This window comes from Candoia aspera, chromosome 2 (assembly GCF_035149785.1).
Source record: "Candoia aspera isolate rCanAsp1 chromosome 2, rCanAsp1.hap2, whole genome shotgun sequence".
In the NCBI taxonomy this organism is placed as follows: Eukaryota; Metazoa; Chordata; class Lepidosauria; order Squamata; family Boidae; genus Candoia; species Candoia aspera.
Window position 1 is genome coordinate 148,197,648 of NC_086154.1, and position 16,565 is coordinate 148,214,212.

Genomic DNA, 16,565 nt, shown 5'->3' on the forward strand with positions numbered 1-16,565 from the left:
AATGACAATTTGAGAAGACCCTTATATGTGTGGCTGGGACGTTCCCCGTAATCTGCTTCCGCCAGGTGTTAAAAAGGGAAACTGCAGGCATATATTACAAAGAATCCCACCAGAGTCTGATTCACCTTTGTAGTCATCATTACAGCAACCAGGATTGACATGTGTAATTCAGGCAGACGTCATCATCTGTGAATCACCACAGTACATGTCATGGCATCAAGCATCAATTCAAAACTTTGTGATCTGTAGGTTGTTGAATGCAGTAAGGAAAGGCCCCTATGATTTGCTCCCTCTTTCCAAAAGCTTTACTCATTGGCATATCAGACCTCAGGCAGAGGAGCAGACTAGGGCAGGACCAGCTGGCAAGCCTCCCTCAGTGGCACTCCTGCAAGGTCCTAGATAAGGGTGATTGTAAAGAGGGAGAATAGGCAGACAAGGCCAAGCAAAATGCTCCATGGCAAGACAGGTTGCACCATTTCTTTAGCTTCAAATACCGTTAACTTCAGGCTCCTTTACCTGGTACAAACACACACCCTCCACCCCAGATGCTGGCTGGGGATTATGGAACCTGAATGCCACCCCACCCCACTGGAAAGCTTGGGGAAAGATGGCTTAGAAGAATGGCTAGGAAGAGGGATACAATAGCATTCCCTAAGATTATCTGCACAGTGAAGGAAGGAGGGGATTTTCCATCTCTTTTCAAAAACTAGAACCTGGAATCCCCCAAATGAAGCTGAATGTGACCAGGAGGGGACGACTGAGCTCATGTTCTGCTTTCCTTATCTCTGCCTTCAGCTGCTGGGTGGGGAAAGGCAGATCCCAGTCCGAGTGGGCTTGGAGCACTTAATAACATTCAGAAGTTGTTCGACTTCAGTGCAGGTCAACAGGTAGGAATAAAGGGGCTAAATTTTGTGGGTTGGGGGAGATTTGGGTCACTTTCTATGGATTCCTGAGTATCAAGGCAGATAAAGACATGGCAGCTATTAAGTCCTTCTCTAACTCATTCTGTCTTCACTCATCTGTCCTCTTCTTCTAAGTGAACTTCATTTTTCTTTTTTCTTTCCTCTTGGAATGAAGATCCCATCATCTAAATAAAGAGCCCACTTAGGGAAATGCTCTCTGTTTCCTCCCTCTACTTTCTAGTCTGTGGGTGAAGGAGTATGCCAGTGGCTTGGCTGGCTATGTGGGGCTGATCTTAAGGTTGCCAACTAGCTTAAATTCAACCAGCCTGATCTGCTTCTGAGGTATGATTTCCAGAAATCAATAGAAGAAACTTGATAAAGCTTGGAGGTAAATGCCCCAGGCTGTTCTGGGCTAGATATCAACTAGAAGGATGAATTCGGTGTTGCTTTCACAGGTCTTTAACTCTTTCAGGGAAAAAAAGCCCTTGTCCCAAAAAACTAATTTCCAGAGACTAGCTGATCCATCTATTTTAATTTAAAAGTTATACTGCATCTTCTCCCTTTATGGACTAGTCGAGTATTATGAAATAGGAGCATGCTATGATTACTCAACTTGTTCTCTTCTTACCTTTGGTAATGAAAAGCAAACCTAGGAGCCATTCAGAAAAATAGTGATAGGAGTTAGCAGTCCCTTACCCAGCCACTTTCTCACCTGCTTTCCAGTTTCCCTTTTCCCTGCCATAAGAAAAGATGTGCCTATTCACCTGTGTAAACAGGAAAGCAGGGAATAAGGGAAAAGTTATGAGAAGGGGGAAGAGTTACACAATCCCTTTGGATCGCAGTTTCCATGTCAGCTGGAATGTCAGCAGGAAAGGGTCATGTCTGTCATGGTGTGATTGCCTGGTACCTCCAGATATTTGGGATTAGAATTCAAGGCACCTTCTTCTACTGCCCACCAGTACTCTTATTAACTGATCCTTGCACAATTTTTTTAACCCTAATGCCTTCATCTCTGTAGGTGAGTTCACAAGAGACTTTATGCCAACATGTGGTTTGCTTGTTTGTGGTTTAATATATTGTATGAACTCAGCTCGTGTCATTTATAAACCATGGTTTATAGTTAACCCGACCCTACTTTATTCAATAAGTCGAAGTTAAGCAAATTGCTGATCAACATACATCGATCTGTTTGGGTTTTTAAAGCTGCTTGTAAGCTCCCCCCGGTACCTGACCTTTGTGAGATTTGTAGGATAGAGATCATTTTTCTGGCATTTATTTAATTACTAAAGTGTGTTTTGGATCAGCCAAGTTGCATTTCTAATCTGAATCAGGAATGATATATTCACTGAGGGTTTATTTTTAGTTTGTGCAGTTCACTTTGCTGCGGTGGGCTGCTGGTAGCCCTCAACACTGTAGAACATCAAATGCTATAGCTTTGGTTGCATTCTGCCAATTCAGAATACAAGTCAAGCTATCATATTTGTATTGAAATGTCCACAGAGAGAGAGAGAGAGATCATCTTGATATGCTCTTCCACTCAATATACAAAAATTAAATGCACCTAAATATTTTTCACTTAGTAAAGATAAGCTGTATTTGGTTAACATCTGCACATTCAACTGCTACCATAGCCAGATGAAAGAAAGGCATATTTCTCTTATATGCAAATAAAAAAGGTAAGACATGCAAGGTGATATTTTAATTTAAGAGGGAATTGTTTGTAAAAGAAATGTTTACTCCTTTTTCCCTCCAGGCAAGTGATATTTTGCTATGAATGTAGAAACCGGCACTTTCTTAGCCAAGTAGTTTAACCCAAACAGACGATCTATATTAAAAGGAAAGAATGTTTCAGTAATTTGCTTTCTTTTCTTTTTCCTCTGCTCCCACCATGTATTTCAGGTTTCTTTAATTTGAAATGGCACCAGAACCTGGGAAACTGTTCCCTTGCGGAATGCAATTTTTGATCTGGCTCCAGATCAAGGAGGAAAGCAGCAGATGATGGGGCTGACTTAAAAGCCAGCATCCAGCCCTTCTCGCTGTGTCTTTTATTTCTAATAATTGTAACTGGGCTGGGGTGTGTCTTCTTTAAGCCAGATAAAATAAAAGGAGCTTATCACTACCCAACATATTCATGCACCCTTCTTGTGAAAGAACACATGTAAAACCAGAGGTGGCCTATCACTGTGGCAAACTAGGTGGTTAGAGTTAACCACCTAGAATGCCAAGATAATTAGGGTGCCAAATTTTGAGACTCCTTTAATTTTAAAATATGTAATGATGGGGTAATCACAGGCATGGTTCAGCTAGGCTCTCAATTCCAGGCAGCTAGTTGAGGTCTACAAATTCCCCTGCATTATAAGAAGCTCCGGGGCCACAATACTAACTTAGTTTCCTGTGGATGAAAGTGTACTGTCAATTCGTATTACTTTTGCAATTATTTATTTACTCTCTTAAGAAGTCTACCTTTAAACTTATTTTAGAAAGAAACTTCCCATTCCCCATTCCAACAGCAAAGATTCTTTTTTTTTTCCCTACACAAATGGGGGATATAGCATAGTGAGTTCTTTGTGTCATTCTCCGACTACTAACTTACAGTGTCTTCTCAAGTCATTCAACCACCATTGTGCTAAAATAACAGTAATGAGGAGATACTTTATGTCATTTCAACAATGGTTGGGTGATGCTATGAAGACACTGTAAGTCACTAGTGAGGAAATGCTGGGAACCACCAAGACTCACATTCAACTTCCCACTCGGCTGTGGAGCTCCATTGGCAATTTTGGGTCAATTTCTCTCCCTTGGTCCAACCTCCACAGATTATTATGGAGGTAAAAAGAAAGAAGCCCTTGAATTTTCAGAGAAAAGGTGGGATATATATGCAATTTTATCTCAGTTACCTCTTTGCCTTCCCTTATACTTTTCTTAGAAATGCTAGAGCTCTTAAGATATGTATGATAATTTTCTGTGAGGTTTCAGAGTTGTATCCAGAATCACTTAAGAAAAAAAGCTGGATTTATAGAAATGCAGTCCACTATATGACCTTTCCTCCTCAAAGGACCTCTGATGCCAAGACAGGTAGCTAGTCAGAAATTTTTTGCTTCGCAACAGGACAAATAGGCAGGCTACAGAAAATGTGAGTCACACAAGGTAATTCATGATCAATGCTCCTTCATCCAGGTGCATGTTTGTTTATATGAAAAATCACGTTCCCTGGAGTTGCCTGCTAGGTTTTTGCTACTTAAAAAAGCAAGTCAGAATTTCTGTGAGACACACACACATAGAGTGTTGCAGGAAACAGATCAAAGCCCTCTGTTGGAAAATTGGCCCCTCCACACCCTCTTCCACCTTGATGTGCTTCTTTCTGTCCTGGGGGCTAAGTAGAATTTAATTTCTACAGTGATCCGTACTGCTTAGGTGTGTTTCCAGGAAGATTAAAGAACATATCTGGTTGTTCTACATGGCAAAATATGGAGATGACCATTGTTCCTCTTCCTAATTCTAAACTGGCTTCCAGTCAGCTATACAGCTCACCAAAGGAAGAGACTTTAAGAGAAAAATTTCCTTTTAAGAACCATATTTATTCCAAAGTACAGTAAGAAAAATTTCCTTTTAAGAACCATATTTACCCAAAGTACAGTAAGATTACCATAACTGGGCTGCACAAATCTATAGGGTCATTAGATGGCAGCAAATGGTTGGAGCACTCTGTATCTCTTTGCTGCCACCTAGTGATCATCCATGCTTTTGCAGCATATAGTACAGTGAAATGTGCTGGGGCACAGTGTAGCATAAATACCCTACCCCAAAGGAAGACATCTGAATTAAAAACACTTCACCTCTGAAATAAAGATAAAGCCTACCCCCCCATCTATTTCTTTACTATATTTGGCAATCTAAGATAACTCCCATTATAAAGATAAATTATTTGAGGGGGGGAAAGTCATCCTTTCAGGTAAATGTCATAAACTGAGCATTGGTCCATCAGCCCAGGAGCAGACCTCCTCTGCTAGCAAAGCAAGTTGGCCTTCTCTGCTGGTGGGCAGACAGGTGTAACTATTGATCAATTCATCAGGACCAAACCAATTCCATTGAACTAAACTATTGATGAGGAAGGTTTCAATTGATTAGCAAATTGTTTATTGTAAGTCTGATATGTGCTGGGCTACCTAGTTTTGAATGATCTGCTGTAACCTTTCCTGTAGCAATGGTTTGATTCACAGCATTTAGGAGATAGTAGTGAATAGTGTAACCCCCTCCACGGGTTCCACCTGGACCTACCTATTACACCTCAATGAAAGACACAGTTGCAGGTCAGCCTGCTTTTTTTGCCCTTTGCACATTGGCACCTGTGACTCTGTATGTGGGAAAGACCTTGGGAGATGGGGTGAAGAGATTCTGCCCAGGGAACAGGCTGTAAAGGAGACAGCAGGAGAACTGTGCTTTCAGACTTGCAAGATTCTGTCAATGTAGCTTTACAATAAAGTAGAATTAGCTTATCTGGTCGTGTTTCCTGTCTGGTCTACCTGGTAAGACTGACATCAATCTTGCAAGTCTGGAAGTACAATTATCCCCCCACCTCCCATCTCCTATACAGCCAGAGAAATTAGGGAAGGTCCCTTCTGAGCCCTTGCCTCACCACTCTCCAGCTGCAGGCTATGCTGTCTCATATCTGACCGTTCCCTAGGCAGCATCTCTTTGCCCTGTCTCCCAAGGTCTTTCCCACATACCATTACACTCCACAACCTTAAGATGGTTCTCAAACATGCACGCACACCCCACACACACCCACACACTCCAGATGTGTGCCTCATATCTAGCCCCCCATAAAGAAGTGATAAATCTATTGGACAGTCTCATCAACTTGTTTTCGTGATCATCTGCCCCTCTTTCTCAGTTGTTTAGAAATATGAAGTACAACCTTGTCTTTGAAGTCCAGTCCATAATTTCCCACTTGTGCAATGTTACTTAGCTTGCCTCTCTTTACCAATGGTTTTTTTTCTCTTGTTTCTTTCTTTTTTCTGATCACCCCCCTTGGGAAATTGGAAGATTGTTCTCTTTGAAGGAGGGAAAGCTTCCTTCACACCTGCTTAGCAGGATGTCTTGTTTTATACATTTTTCCAAAGGGTAGAATACACTGCACCTGCTGCACCATTAGCAAGGGACACAAAACCTTTCCCTGGACACCTCAGCTGATCTCACTCTCTCTCCTTTCCCAGAATTACATGTCATGAGGCTTTTTAGAGTAGGACACATTAATTATCCCTGGCATTTATTTCTGAGTAAACTTAGATGGGATCATCAAGCTGTAAATTTATAGACACTTTTCATTTTCCTGGATCCTAATGCCAACATTATTTCCCTTCCCTGAATTCTGATGGGTATTTTCCAATTCCAGCCTAATTTTAAATAAGTTTACTTAGAACTGGTACAAGATCTGGTAAAGGGCCTCTAACAGGAGGGTCCAGAATTGGGGAGGCTCAAACAAGAACTGTAGCAGGCGTGACTATGCCATCAAACCAACTCTTTGACTCTTTTGATGCCCCCCTCTCCCAGATATCCCTGGGCCTTAATTAAAAATTAACTTCTGAATTAAGAAAGCAAATCACTTCAATATTACTTCCAAGACAAAGTGGTATCCCTCTAGTTTAGGGCAATTGGTAGCTCACTCATCTGTTTGCTGAGTGGATATTTTGGATTACTAATCACAAGATTTGTGGCCATGGATCGTGCTTGCTGGAACCAATGGGAACTGTTGTCTAAAATATCCAGAGAACATTGGATTGCCTACCTCTGAGTAGATAAATGGCTCGCTTAGCTAGCATTTTACTTCAAACTCTTTCTCTTCCCCCACCCCTTTTTATCTTCCTTGTGGATTTGGGGGTTCTTCTAAAAAAATGGAACTGATCCCACATGCCTGAAATCAACCTATTTCTACAGTGGGACATTTCATGCCATTCCTTCTTCAGTTTGGACCTTATCCTACTATTAAAAAGAGTATCGCTTGCCTTGGCCTCTTCCAATCTGGTTCCCTCTAGGGCCATCAGTCCAATGCCTCTGGCGGGCAACAGGTTGAGGAAAGGCGCCATTACTCCACCACACTCAGTCAGAATGCCATTCTCATTCCCATTGCTTTACACATCAGTTTATTCTTTTTTCTTTTTCTTTGAATAGCACAAAAGTGGTCGGCAACATGGCCTCAATCCTGCAGTGCTGCCCTTTCCTGACCCGAGATCCATCTCTCTTCCTACGCAAAGTTGGTCCACTGCTGGTCAACAGTGCCCAGCGCTGCCCTGTGATGGTGGCCCGCACTTTCTCCTGTTCTGTCGCTGATCTGCAGACTGGAAAAGGAACCTGTGGAAACACTGGTGAGATGATGGGATGGGCCTCGGAGAAAAGATAGTAGAAGGGAAACCCAAACTGATGTCCCATCAGATCCCTAGTTGTCAACCATAAATTTTATGCTTGGAGCACACAGGAGAGTCTCATAAGGTGTTCAAAGTTCTTTAGGTCAAACCAATCTCTTGGTAACAAAGCTATATTTTGTGGGTATGGAATGTGTGTATTCTCTGTGTAATATGATTAAATGCAAAAGGATTGAAATCTGCATGTGAAAACACCTAAAACCCTGTTTACAGAGTGGCTCCTTTTTGAAAAAAAAATATTTTTTTTGGTAGTTCAAGAGATGGTATCATCTTTTCAGCTATATACTAATTAGCTGGGAGGCAATTTTTAATTCTTTTAATTTTTACTTTCCTGACTGTCATTACATGGACACATTAAGAAATCTAATATGTATTTCAATCTGTAGAGATGGGAATGGGAATTGCATCTTTTCTTCCCAATGCATAAAAACGGTTTGCCCTGACAAATCTATCCTACTAAGATGAGAATATAACCTGCCAGAAATCTAGGCTGGAATCTTGTTCCTGCTGCCTGGTTTTCATATATTCATAGGGAAGAATTCTTTCATATATTTGTATGGATAGAATAATCTGACCTAGTACTGAGAGGTCACAGATTTAGTCCTAACTTTGCTCCTGACCACTAAAAGAATGATTAAGTGCCAAAAGTTGGTTCAAATGTCCAACCTGAGTCAGTTGAGGGATCTGAAATCAGACACATTGGTCATACATTCATGGTAGAGGGTTTGTATGGAACACATCACGCATGTAATATTCCTCATCTCCCATTGCAAGAATCAGTTAACAGATGATGAAAAATATCTTTTTCTGCCTGCAACCCTGGAGACCCAATGCCAGAGCTGCAGCCTTCTCCAACCTTGTACCCTCTAGACATGCTGGGGCAGAACCTTATCAGATTTCCTGACGATGTGGCCAGCACCAAGAATTTTGGGAGTTGGACTCTCATCTTGGAAGGCACCAGCTATGATGGAGAAACATCATATGAAAGAGACAGGGGACCATGATGGCCTGAACGGATGAAGAGTCTACTTAGGAAAAAGTTGAAGTGGTGGAGAATCTGGAACCCACTAAATTTGCTAAAAACCATGCCTACTGGGAGTCCTGTTCAAGAATATCTAGGGTGCCTGTTTCAGCAGGCTGAAATCATGATTGTTTTTTCTTTTGTGCATCTTCTAGTTTCTACCCCCCACTCAACACCCCCGGCTCTCCCTGCCACCCAGTGCCCTTTTATGGAATCAGAGCGTCAAAGTGGCCAGAGCTCCTTTGTGCAAGAAGCAAAACCTGAACTCCAGGAAGATGTCAAGCCTTTCAAGTCAGGTAAGGAAGGAGGCCAACATCCTTGGGATCTCATTGGTAGGAAGGATGAGACTCCCTTGGTCTTCCACTGACCACGCATCTCTCTCTCCAGGAATGCTGACATCTTTGTTCAGAGAGGTTCACTGCAGCCTCAAGAAGAAGTTGCTTGACTCAAACAAAGTGTCTCACCTCATCCAGGACAACATGCCAGGTTGGGGAATTGGATCCTGATAACTTCTCCCATGGGGGAGAGTTGCACAGAGGTTCCGTGATATCTTCGAGCTTCCCTTGGGTATTAGGGGCAGCAGTTCACATTAACCAATTCGGTCTGAACACTTAATAGTGTCAAGCTTAACTGTCTGAGGTCTACTTCCCCCACCCTCCTAAATGAAAACTGGAAGTATAAATTAGGTTTATTGTTTGTTTATTTTTAGCATCTGTTACCCAGTTTTTAGCACTGTAAAGTGGGGGTGCTTAACACTACTACACCCACTTCTCTCCTTATCCCTACTCAGAGGATTGTCTAGCAGCCAGGCTGTCATCCTGGCCCCAATCAACACAGCAGTCCCTGATTCTGAATCTGTCTTCTCTGAGACCCATACAAAAGCCCCCAGAGAGGAATGACTTGGGGTCTGTCGTTCCATTTCGTAAGAGAAATACTTGGATCACCCCTTTTCATTACCTTTCTACTGTGATTCTGCCAGTGCTTACACAACTTAAGTAGAATGAAGCAAACTTATAACAGTTATTCATGCAGAAACAAAATAAACAGCTTCCTCCAAGAGGAAAGATGTCTGTCCTGTCTCTACACTGGGGCTGATTCCACCTTTCAGGGACAGCCAATGCACAGTGCAGAACAATTGCCTGGACCCTCGGCCCTCTCTGAGGTCTGATTGGAAGTTGGCAAGCCAAAGCAGTGAACCACACAAAGAAGCAGTGGGCACCTTCTCTGTTGGAGCTCCTTGAATGCACAGGAGCCCTTACTGAATAACTACAGGTAGTCCTCATTTAGCACCCACAACTGGGACCAGCAATTTGGTCATTAAGCGAAGCAGTTGCTGAGTGAAACTGCATCTGTGCTTATGATCTTACTTCAGCTTTCCTTTGCTTTACAGACCTGCAAAGGCCATAAATGCAAGGATTGGTCATAAAGTTACCTTTTCATCATTGTCGTAACTGTGAACAGTCACTAAACAATACTGTAAGGCCTTTATTAGGTTAACTGAAAGTTTCCAAAATAATTGCAACCTTACAAATGATCAGCCTGCACACTTTTTTCTCCACACTCTGAGCTGGGCAGGCTATAAGAACTGTAAAATAAATAAACAAACAAACAAGTAACAAGCATATTGCCTTACTATAAATTTGGGACTCCCAACCACCCCTCCAAATATTTCCTTCTTTGCTTTTTGTTTCTTAGTTATCACTTTTTCATTATATTTGAATAGTTGTGCCCAGCATGATGTTTGGCAATGATTGTTCTACCATCAAAAAGCTTGGTAGAAGTTATCAAAATGCCCTGCATGAACAGGCATCTGCTTTATAGCAAGTATAAATCTTGGCCATTATTTATTCTGACTTGTAGGTAGTTTCCAGAGTTTCAGGCAGGGTTTGTTTGTTGGTTGGTTGGTTTTTATATTGCCAGTTCTGTAATATATGTTCAGGTTGAAATGGTAGGGATTAAGTCTTTGACCTTCGGGATGCACACTGAATGCACATAGTATCTGGGCTGCAAAAATCTTATTAGAATTTTCTGTATCTCTTTGCTGCCATCTAGTGGTCATCTGTATTCACACAGCTGATACGCTCAACCATTGAGCTTTTTTTTTTTTTAATCATACGGCATAGCAATTCAGTGTTCATGCTGCTTTTTCTTGCTGGGAAATCCTTGTGAGGTCCAGCAGCCAGATGTGTAGACTATTTAGCCGTGACAAGTCACGTTGCCCGGGGTGCACCACGAGGAGGCTAGTCTACATTGCACCGAGTTGGGCTGAGAGAGAGGGACTGGCCCAAGGTCACCCAGCCTCCTTTCATGCCTAAGGCCGGACTAGAACTCACAGACTCCTGGTTTCTAGCCCAGCACCTTAACCACTAAACCAAACTTTCTCTCATCTACCATTGAGCTATCATTCTGGCCATCAAGGACCCACCATGAAGTTGTAGGACGTACTAGAAGACCATGGCACATGCTTGCAGGGAGCAGAGTGTCTGCCAGATCCTGTCTCCTATTTTATCTCTCATGTCTCTCACACACCGAAACATCATCTCCCACCCTGCTGGATTTTGCATGGTTGGGAATTCCAACTGGAGGGCACTGCATTGGGGAAGACAATGTTAGAACTTCCAAGCCCGCCTCTCCTTTATTAAATGCTCAGGGCCGCCCCTTACCTGTTGGCCTTAATCACTGAACCGCAAAATGGTAATGATTTAGACTCCTCCTCACAATAACAGAAGTCTGACCCAGACCAAACAGAACTTCGGTGGCCCCTTCTTGCACGCTGTTCCTTAACTGTCAGTCCTCAGTGACAGAGAAGTCGAGTGGGGTGCGATGCAGGCAGAAATTCACCCTTCGTTATTTCCTAACAGAGGGCACTGGGTTTGAATACGATGAGTTCTTTGAAGAAAAGATCCAAGCGAAAAAGCAAGATCATACCTACCGGATCTTCAAGACTGTGAATCGCCGGGCAGATGCCTATCCTTTTGCAGAGGACTATTCTGGCTCTGAGGTCGAAGCGCGAGAGGTGTCGGTCTGGTGCAGCAACGACTACCTAGGAATGAGCCGCCACCCTCATGTGCTGCAAGCCATACAGTGAGTGGCGGACGAGACCCCTGGCCCAACCACTTTCCCCACCACCCAGGCATTCCTAATTTGCTCCTTGTCAGTCCAGCCTTCCCCAACAGGGGGACTGTACTTCCCACCATTCCCAGCCAGCATGCCTGGGGGGGATGATGGGAAGCTGAGTCCAACCTCAGGAGTGCCTGAGGCTTTCCTTGACATTCATGAGCTGCTCTACAGTGGAGGGGGGACACTGGGTCTCTCGGGCCTCGCTTTGCCACTGGCAGCTTCTGCCACTCTTACCACCAAATCAGACTTGGGGAGGGGTGGTAGATTCCTCAAGTTATAAGCATTATTCAGTCAAAAACCTCCTTGGTCTGAGGGAGAAAAGAAATACATGTGCAAGCCTTGGAGCTTTTCCAGAACTACCTGAACCATACCTTGCTTCAGCTTTAGCTTGGCTGAGGTCAGCAGAGCCATAAGTCATTGGCAGGGAGTGGGGGGCACTTAGGCTAGAAACCTCCTCTCGAACTAAGGTGGAGAAAAACGGCTTCTTGACTCCAAGATGCCTTATTGAAATAATAGGCTTCCTTTGCCGCATTTACTGAACTTTATGATTTGACAAGGTGTCACTCTCTAAAATGTCCTAAACCCCTTTGTGTGGAGATGCAACTGTAAAATCGCCTAAGTCAAATGAAATCTCAAAAGCCCTTTGAGCTGGGGCAGCCACTGAATTTGGGGAGTGGAAATGAACGTGGGAAGCATGTGTTCAGAACCCTGCTCCCCCAACAAGGCCCTTGCCAGCCAAAAGGAAGTTTGCCTCTCAGGAACATGAAAGACGGGTGTAAGAACCGATCGTGGATGATCTTCATTCTTTTCTGAGCAAAGACCTCATTCTCCTCTTCTAACCCACAGGGATACTCTGCAGCTCTATGGAGCAGGAGCTGGAGGTACCAGGAACATTTCCGGCACCAGCCGATTCCACGTGGCTCTGGAGGAGGAACTGGCCAGTTTGCATAACAAAGATGCCGCTCTGCTCTTTTCCTCCTGTTTCGTGGCCAATGACTCTACCCTCTTCACTCTTGCCCGCATGATGCCAGGTAACCAGGCAGCATGGGAGGCTTAGCATCAGCCTGAAGACATCCATCCTCCCTAACTTGTGCGAAGAGGAGTGATGGGGCATTATTCTTGGCTTGGTTTCTCTCCCATAGGATGTGAGATCTATTCAGATGCTGGGAATCATGCATCCATGATCCAGGGAATCCGAAACAGCGGTGTTCCAAAGTATGTGTTTCAGCACAATGATCCCCACCATTTGGAGGAGCTCCTGCTCAAGGCCAAACCCAGCACCCCAAAGATTGTTGCCTTTGAAACTGTGCATTCCATGGACGGTAATTGCCTCTCTTTAGGTTGCGCAACACGGTGTCCAACTAACTTCATAAAACGCCATCCTCCATCAGAACAGGGGTCTCTGGGTATAAGCAGACCAAAAGCACTTCCTTCTTCCTGGGCCGGCTCAGGTTTCTTGGCCAGTTGAAGGAGAGGCATCCAACAGCAGGATCAAGGGAAAGGTGGCAAGGGTAGTGGGTCACAGCAGAGGAGCATAGGAGGGACTAGATGAGCAGTGAAAAAACGGGAGCCCACGCAAGAGGTTTGCAGGACAAGAGGGGAGCTAAAAAGTCTGCAAGCAGAGACAGCCAGTAGGCTAATATAGGCTTGCAAAAAGTGTGGTCCAGGGGCTGCATGCACCCAAAAAGTGAGTTGAAAGTTTCTGCCATTCAGGTAATCGTCAGCCGAACTCCACTTTTTTCAATAGTCCTTTGTCTGCAGGTGCCATCTGCCCCCTGGAGGAGATGTGCAATGTGGCCCACCGCTATGGCGCCATCACTTTTGTGGATGAAGTTCATGCTGTGGGACTCTACGGGGCCCACGGAGCCGGCATTGGAGAACGTGATGGAGTGATGGGCAAAATAGACATCATATCTGGCACACTGGGTGAGTTGGGGAAGCAAAAGGCCAACAAAGAACCAGACAGAAGGTATATTATAGATACTCTAAGGCAGGGTTTCTCAGCAAGCTGGCTGGGGAATTCTGGGAATTGAAGTCTACACATCTTTAAGTTGCTAAGGTTGAGAAACCCTGCTCTAAGGGAACCCTACTGACCATTAAAAACCTGACCATCTCAAGACCCAGAGGTGGTGCGTTCCACTGGTTGCTACAAGATTTCAGCCCCTGAATTTCTCCTTGCCTTATTCAATCAACACGAGGAAAAAATGCAAGACATACAATCTGTTCAGTTTTCATACGATATGCAAGTTCCAGAATCCAGCTTCCCAGAAGTCACAGAAGCCAGGATGCAAGGTTTTTTTTTAAATTGCAATACACAGATCATTCATTCTTTGTAATGCCAAATACACTTAATAGCCTAAGGTATGCTTGCTGCTAAAACTCACAGACACTATTTTTTCCCTTCCCCTTCTCCTCCAGGAAAGGCCTTCGGCTGTGTGGGTGGCTATATCGCAAGCACCGCTTCCCTCATTGACACAGTGCGTTCCTATGCAGCCGGATTCATTTTCACCACTTCGCTGCCCCCCATGGTGTTGGCTGGGGCCCTGGAATCTGTCCGCATCCTGAAGAGTCCCGAGGGGCAGGTGCTGCGCCGTGCCCACCAGCGCAACGTCAAGCACATGCGCCAGTTGCTTATGGATGCCGGGCTGCCTGTGGTCAGCTGCCCAAGTCACATCATTCCCATACGGGTATGGATGCCCTGGGAAGGTGGCAGGGAGAAGCAAGGGCTTTATTACAATAGACACAGAATCTGGGGCACAGTCTAAGATGAAGGGCTAAAATCCCATGTCCTTGCAACACACAGCCCTTTATAGAATACCAGAGAAAACGAAATGAATGAATGGGACTGAATAGCTGCAGAATCCTGACCAATCACAGAAGGGGAACCCGGAATGCCTCAAATCCCCTACCAGAACGATAGATGAATGACACACCTGGATGCCCTTCCTCATTTATCTGGTTCATCCTTCCCCAGGTTGGAGACGCAGCCCTGAATACCCAGCTTTGTGACCTGCTTCTTTCTGAATACAACATCTACGTCCAGGCCATCAATTACCCTACTGTGCCTCGTGGGGAGGAGCTGCTGCGGCTGGCCCCCTCACCCCATCACACCCCACCCATGATGGACTACTTTGTGGGTGAGTCTCTAAGGCTCCAGCTGTGTCCTAAGTAAAGATCATCATCTCATTCTATAAATTAAATGCTAATAAGGGCAGGATTAGAACTCCCCAGTTCTTCTTAAACTTTCTATGGAAAACAAGGCACTTAAGTGATAATTAAGCTATGATTGCTTCTGTTCATTGCATGTCCAATGCAGCTGCCATTTAGGATGTCATAAACACAACAGAAGTCCATTGGATTAGAGTAGGGAAATATAAAGTTTCCTCTAGTTTTCACCGAATTAAATATGGTTTGTCTAAAGGAGCCGGAGACATACATTACAGTCTGAAGCTGGTTTGGACAAACAATAACTAAAACTAACTGTGGTTTCATCATGGATTGGATATGAAAAATAATTAGTGAAAATTGATGCAGATTATTCTGATCTCCCAACTTGAATTTTATCACCAGTTTTGCAATAAAGTAACTTCAACACAAACAAAATTGAAACCTTGCACCACAGAAGAAATAGAAAAACTAGATTCTGGAGAACCTGTAAATTATGTAGATTACAAAATTCAAATGAGACCAGCAACAAAATATTACAGCATGGAGTTCTCTGATTTACAGTTCTAAGCAGATGCATGTATATCCTCTTCACTTTGTATGCCTGCTCACCTTGTTCTGCTTTTTTCAACCCAATAGTTAATAACCACCAAACGCAGATGAAGTCTGCTCAGTCCTCAGTAAATTTATTTATTTATTTATTTAATAAATTTATAGATTGCTTTGAGAGGGCTTCTAAAAATTGTACTTCTGAAAGTCCAAAGCTGATCCTGCTGGTATCTCTCATCCAGCCTTGTAAAAGACTGGCAGTAGAAAGGATTCAGGGCCTGACTTCTGATCACTGGAATCCTCTTTATTCCTCCCTTCTGATATTTACTTTACACACATGCAAATTTGTTAATAGCTATTCACCTATGGTGAATAAGTACTGCCCCCAAGTGGCCAGTGCAGGAATTTTTTTAAGTCCACAAAGTCATAAATAGCTGGGGGTATTTATGGGGAGTCTTAAAAAGATCCTCAGACGCTAAAAACTCTTTAAATATTGATCAGTAGTTTTTAAAGAAAAGTTTATAAATTTTCAACTTTTTTTTATCATTAAAAGCAAATTCAAAAGCAGGATAAAATAATAAAGACCTGAGACACCCTCTGCTGCTGCGGACAGTGGCAACTCCATAGTTGTCTATAAATGGAAATTAATAAGCAGCAGCCTTTAGTACCAACAGAGTTTTGACTCTTTTCTCACACTATGGGTTTTAACAAGGCCAGGGACTTCCTCTCATCTTTAGCTTCTACTTCAAGAACATGGCCATTCATTCTGTTACTTCTAGCTCCAGAGGCCACCACATAGCTCCCAATGGTCCATTCAGCAGCAAAAGTCTTCTTTTTAACCTCTCTGTTTTGTTTCCTTCCAGAAAAGCTATTGGCTGCTTGGCAGGAGGTGGGCCTACCTCTGCAGGCCCCAACCTCTCCCGAGTGCCACTTCTGCCGCCGCCCACTTCATTTTGCCCTCATGAGTGAGTGGGAGCGGGATTACTTTGGCAACATGGGGCCCCGCTACGTCACCCTCTGTGCCTAAGGGGCGCCTCAGGCCACAGGATTGACACTCGCTGCCTGATGGGAAGAGAGACAAGCATGCCTCACGCCAATGCTGCCAAGCAGAAAAGAGATGATCTGAATGCAATAAAGCTCTGAAAATGTGCCTTTTCTGCAACTTCATAGAATCTGAGAATTTGGGCTGATGAGCTTCCTCTAGCTGGCAGCCTTTGGCACCCCCAGACCAAGACAGGAGTCAATGGGACTGAGTTCACATATTACATCAAGCCCTCGCTTACAGAGTAAGTCACAACTGGCTGAGTACAAACAACACTGGCTGGCTGGGGAATTCTGGGAGTTGAGGTCTACACATCTTAAAGTTGCCAAGGTTGAAAAACACTG

The 16,565-nt window shown here is 43.9% G+C and overlaps 1 protein-coding gene across 2 annotated transcripts; it reads left to right on the plus strand.

Moving 5' to 3' along the window:
- Nucleotides 1–778: 778 nt before the first annotated feature.
- On the plus strand, nt 779–16,329 carry ALAS2 (5'-aminolevulinate synthase 2). Of its 2 annotated transcripts, none has more exons than XM_063294149.1 (11): nt 779–887; nt 7,074–7,267; nt 8,501–8,641; nt 8,733–8,831; nt 11,207–11,429; nt 12,312–12,496; nt 12,608–12,787; nt 13,227–13,391; nt 13,884–14,152; nt 14,440–14,602; nt 16,043–16,329. In XM_063294149.1, the coding sequence occupies exons 2-11, from the start codon at nt 7,093–7,095 to the stop codon at nt 16,204–16,206; spliced, it is 1,764 nt and encodes a 587-aa protein (XP_063150219.1). In that variant the 5' UTR covers nt 779–887; nt 7,074–7,092; the 3' UTR covers nt 16,207–16,329. The 2 variants fall into 2 exon arrangements, with proteins under 2 accessions (XP_063150219.1, XP_063150220.1); XM_063294150.1 differs by lacking the exon at nt 779–887 and adding an exon at nt 1,799–1,920.
- Nucleotides 16,330–16,565: the final 236 nt, after the last annotated feature.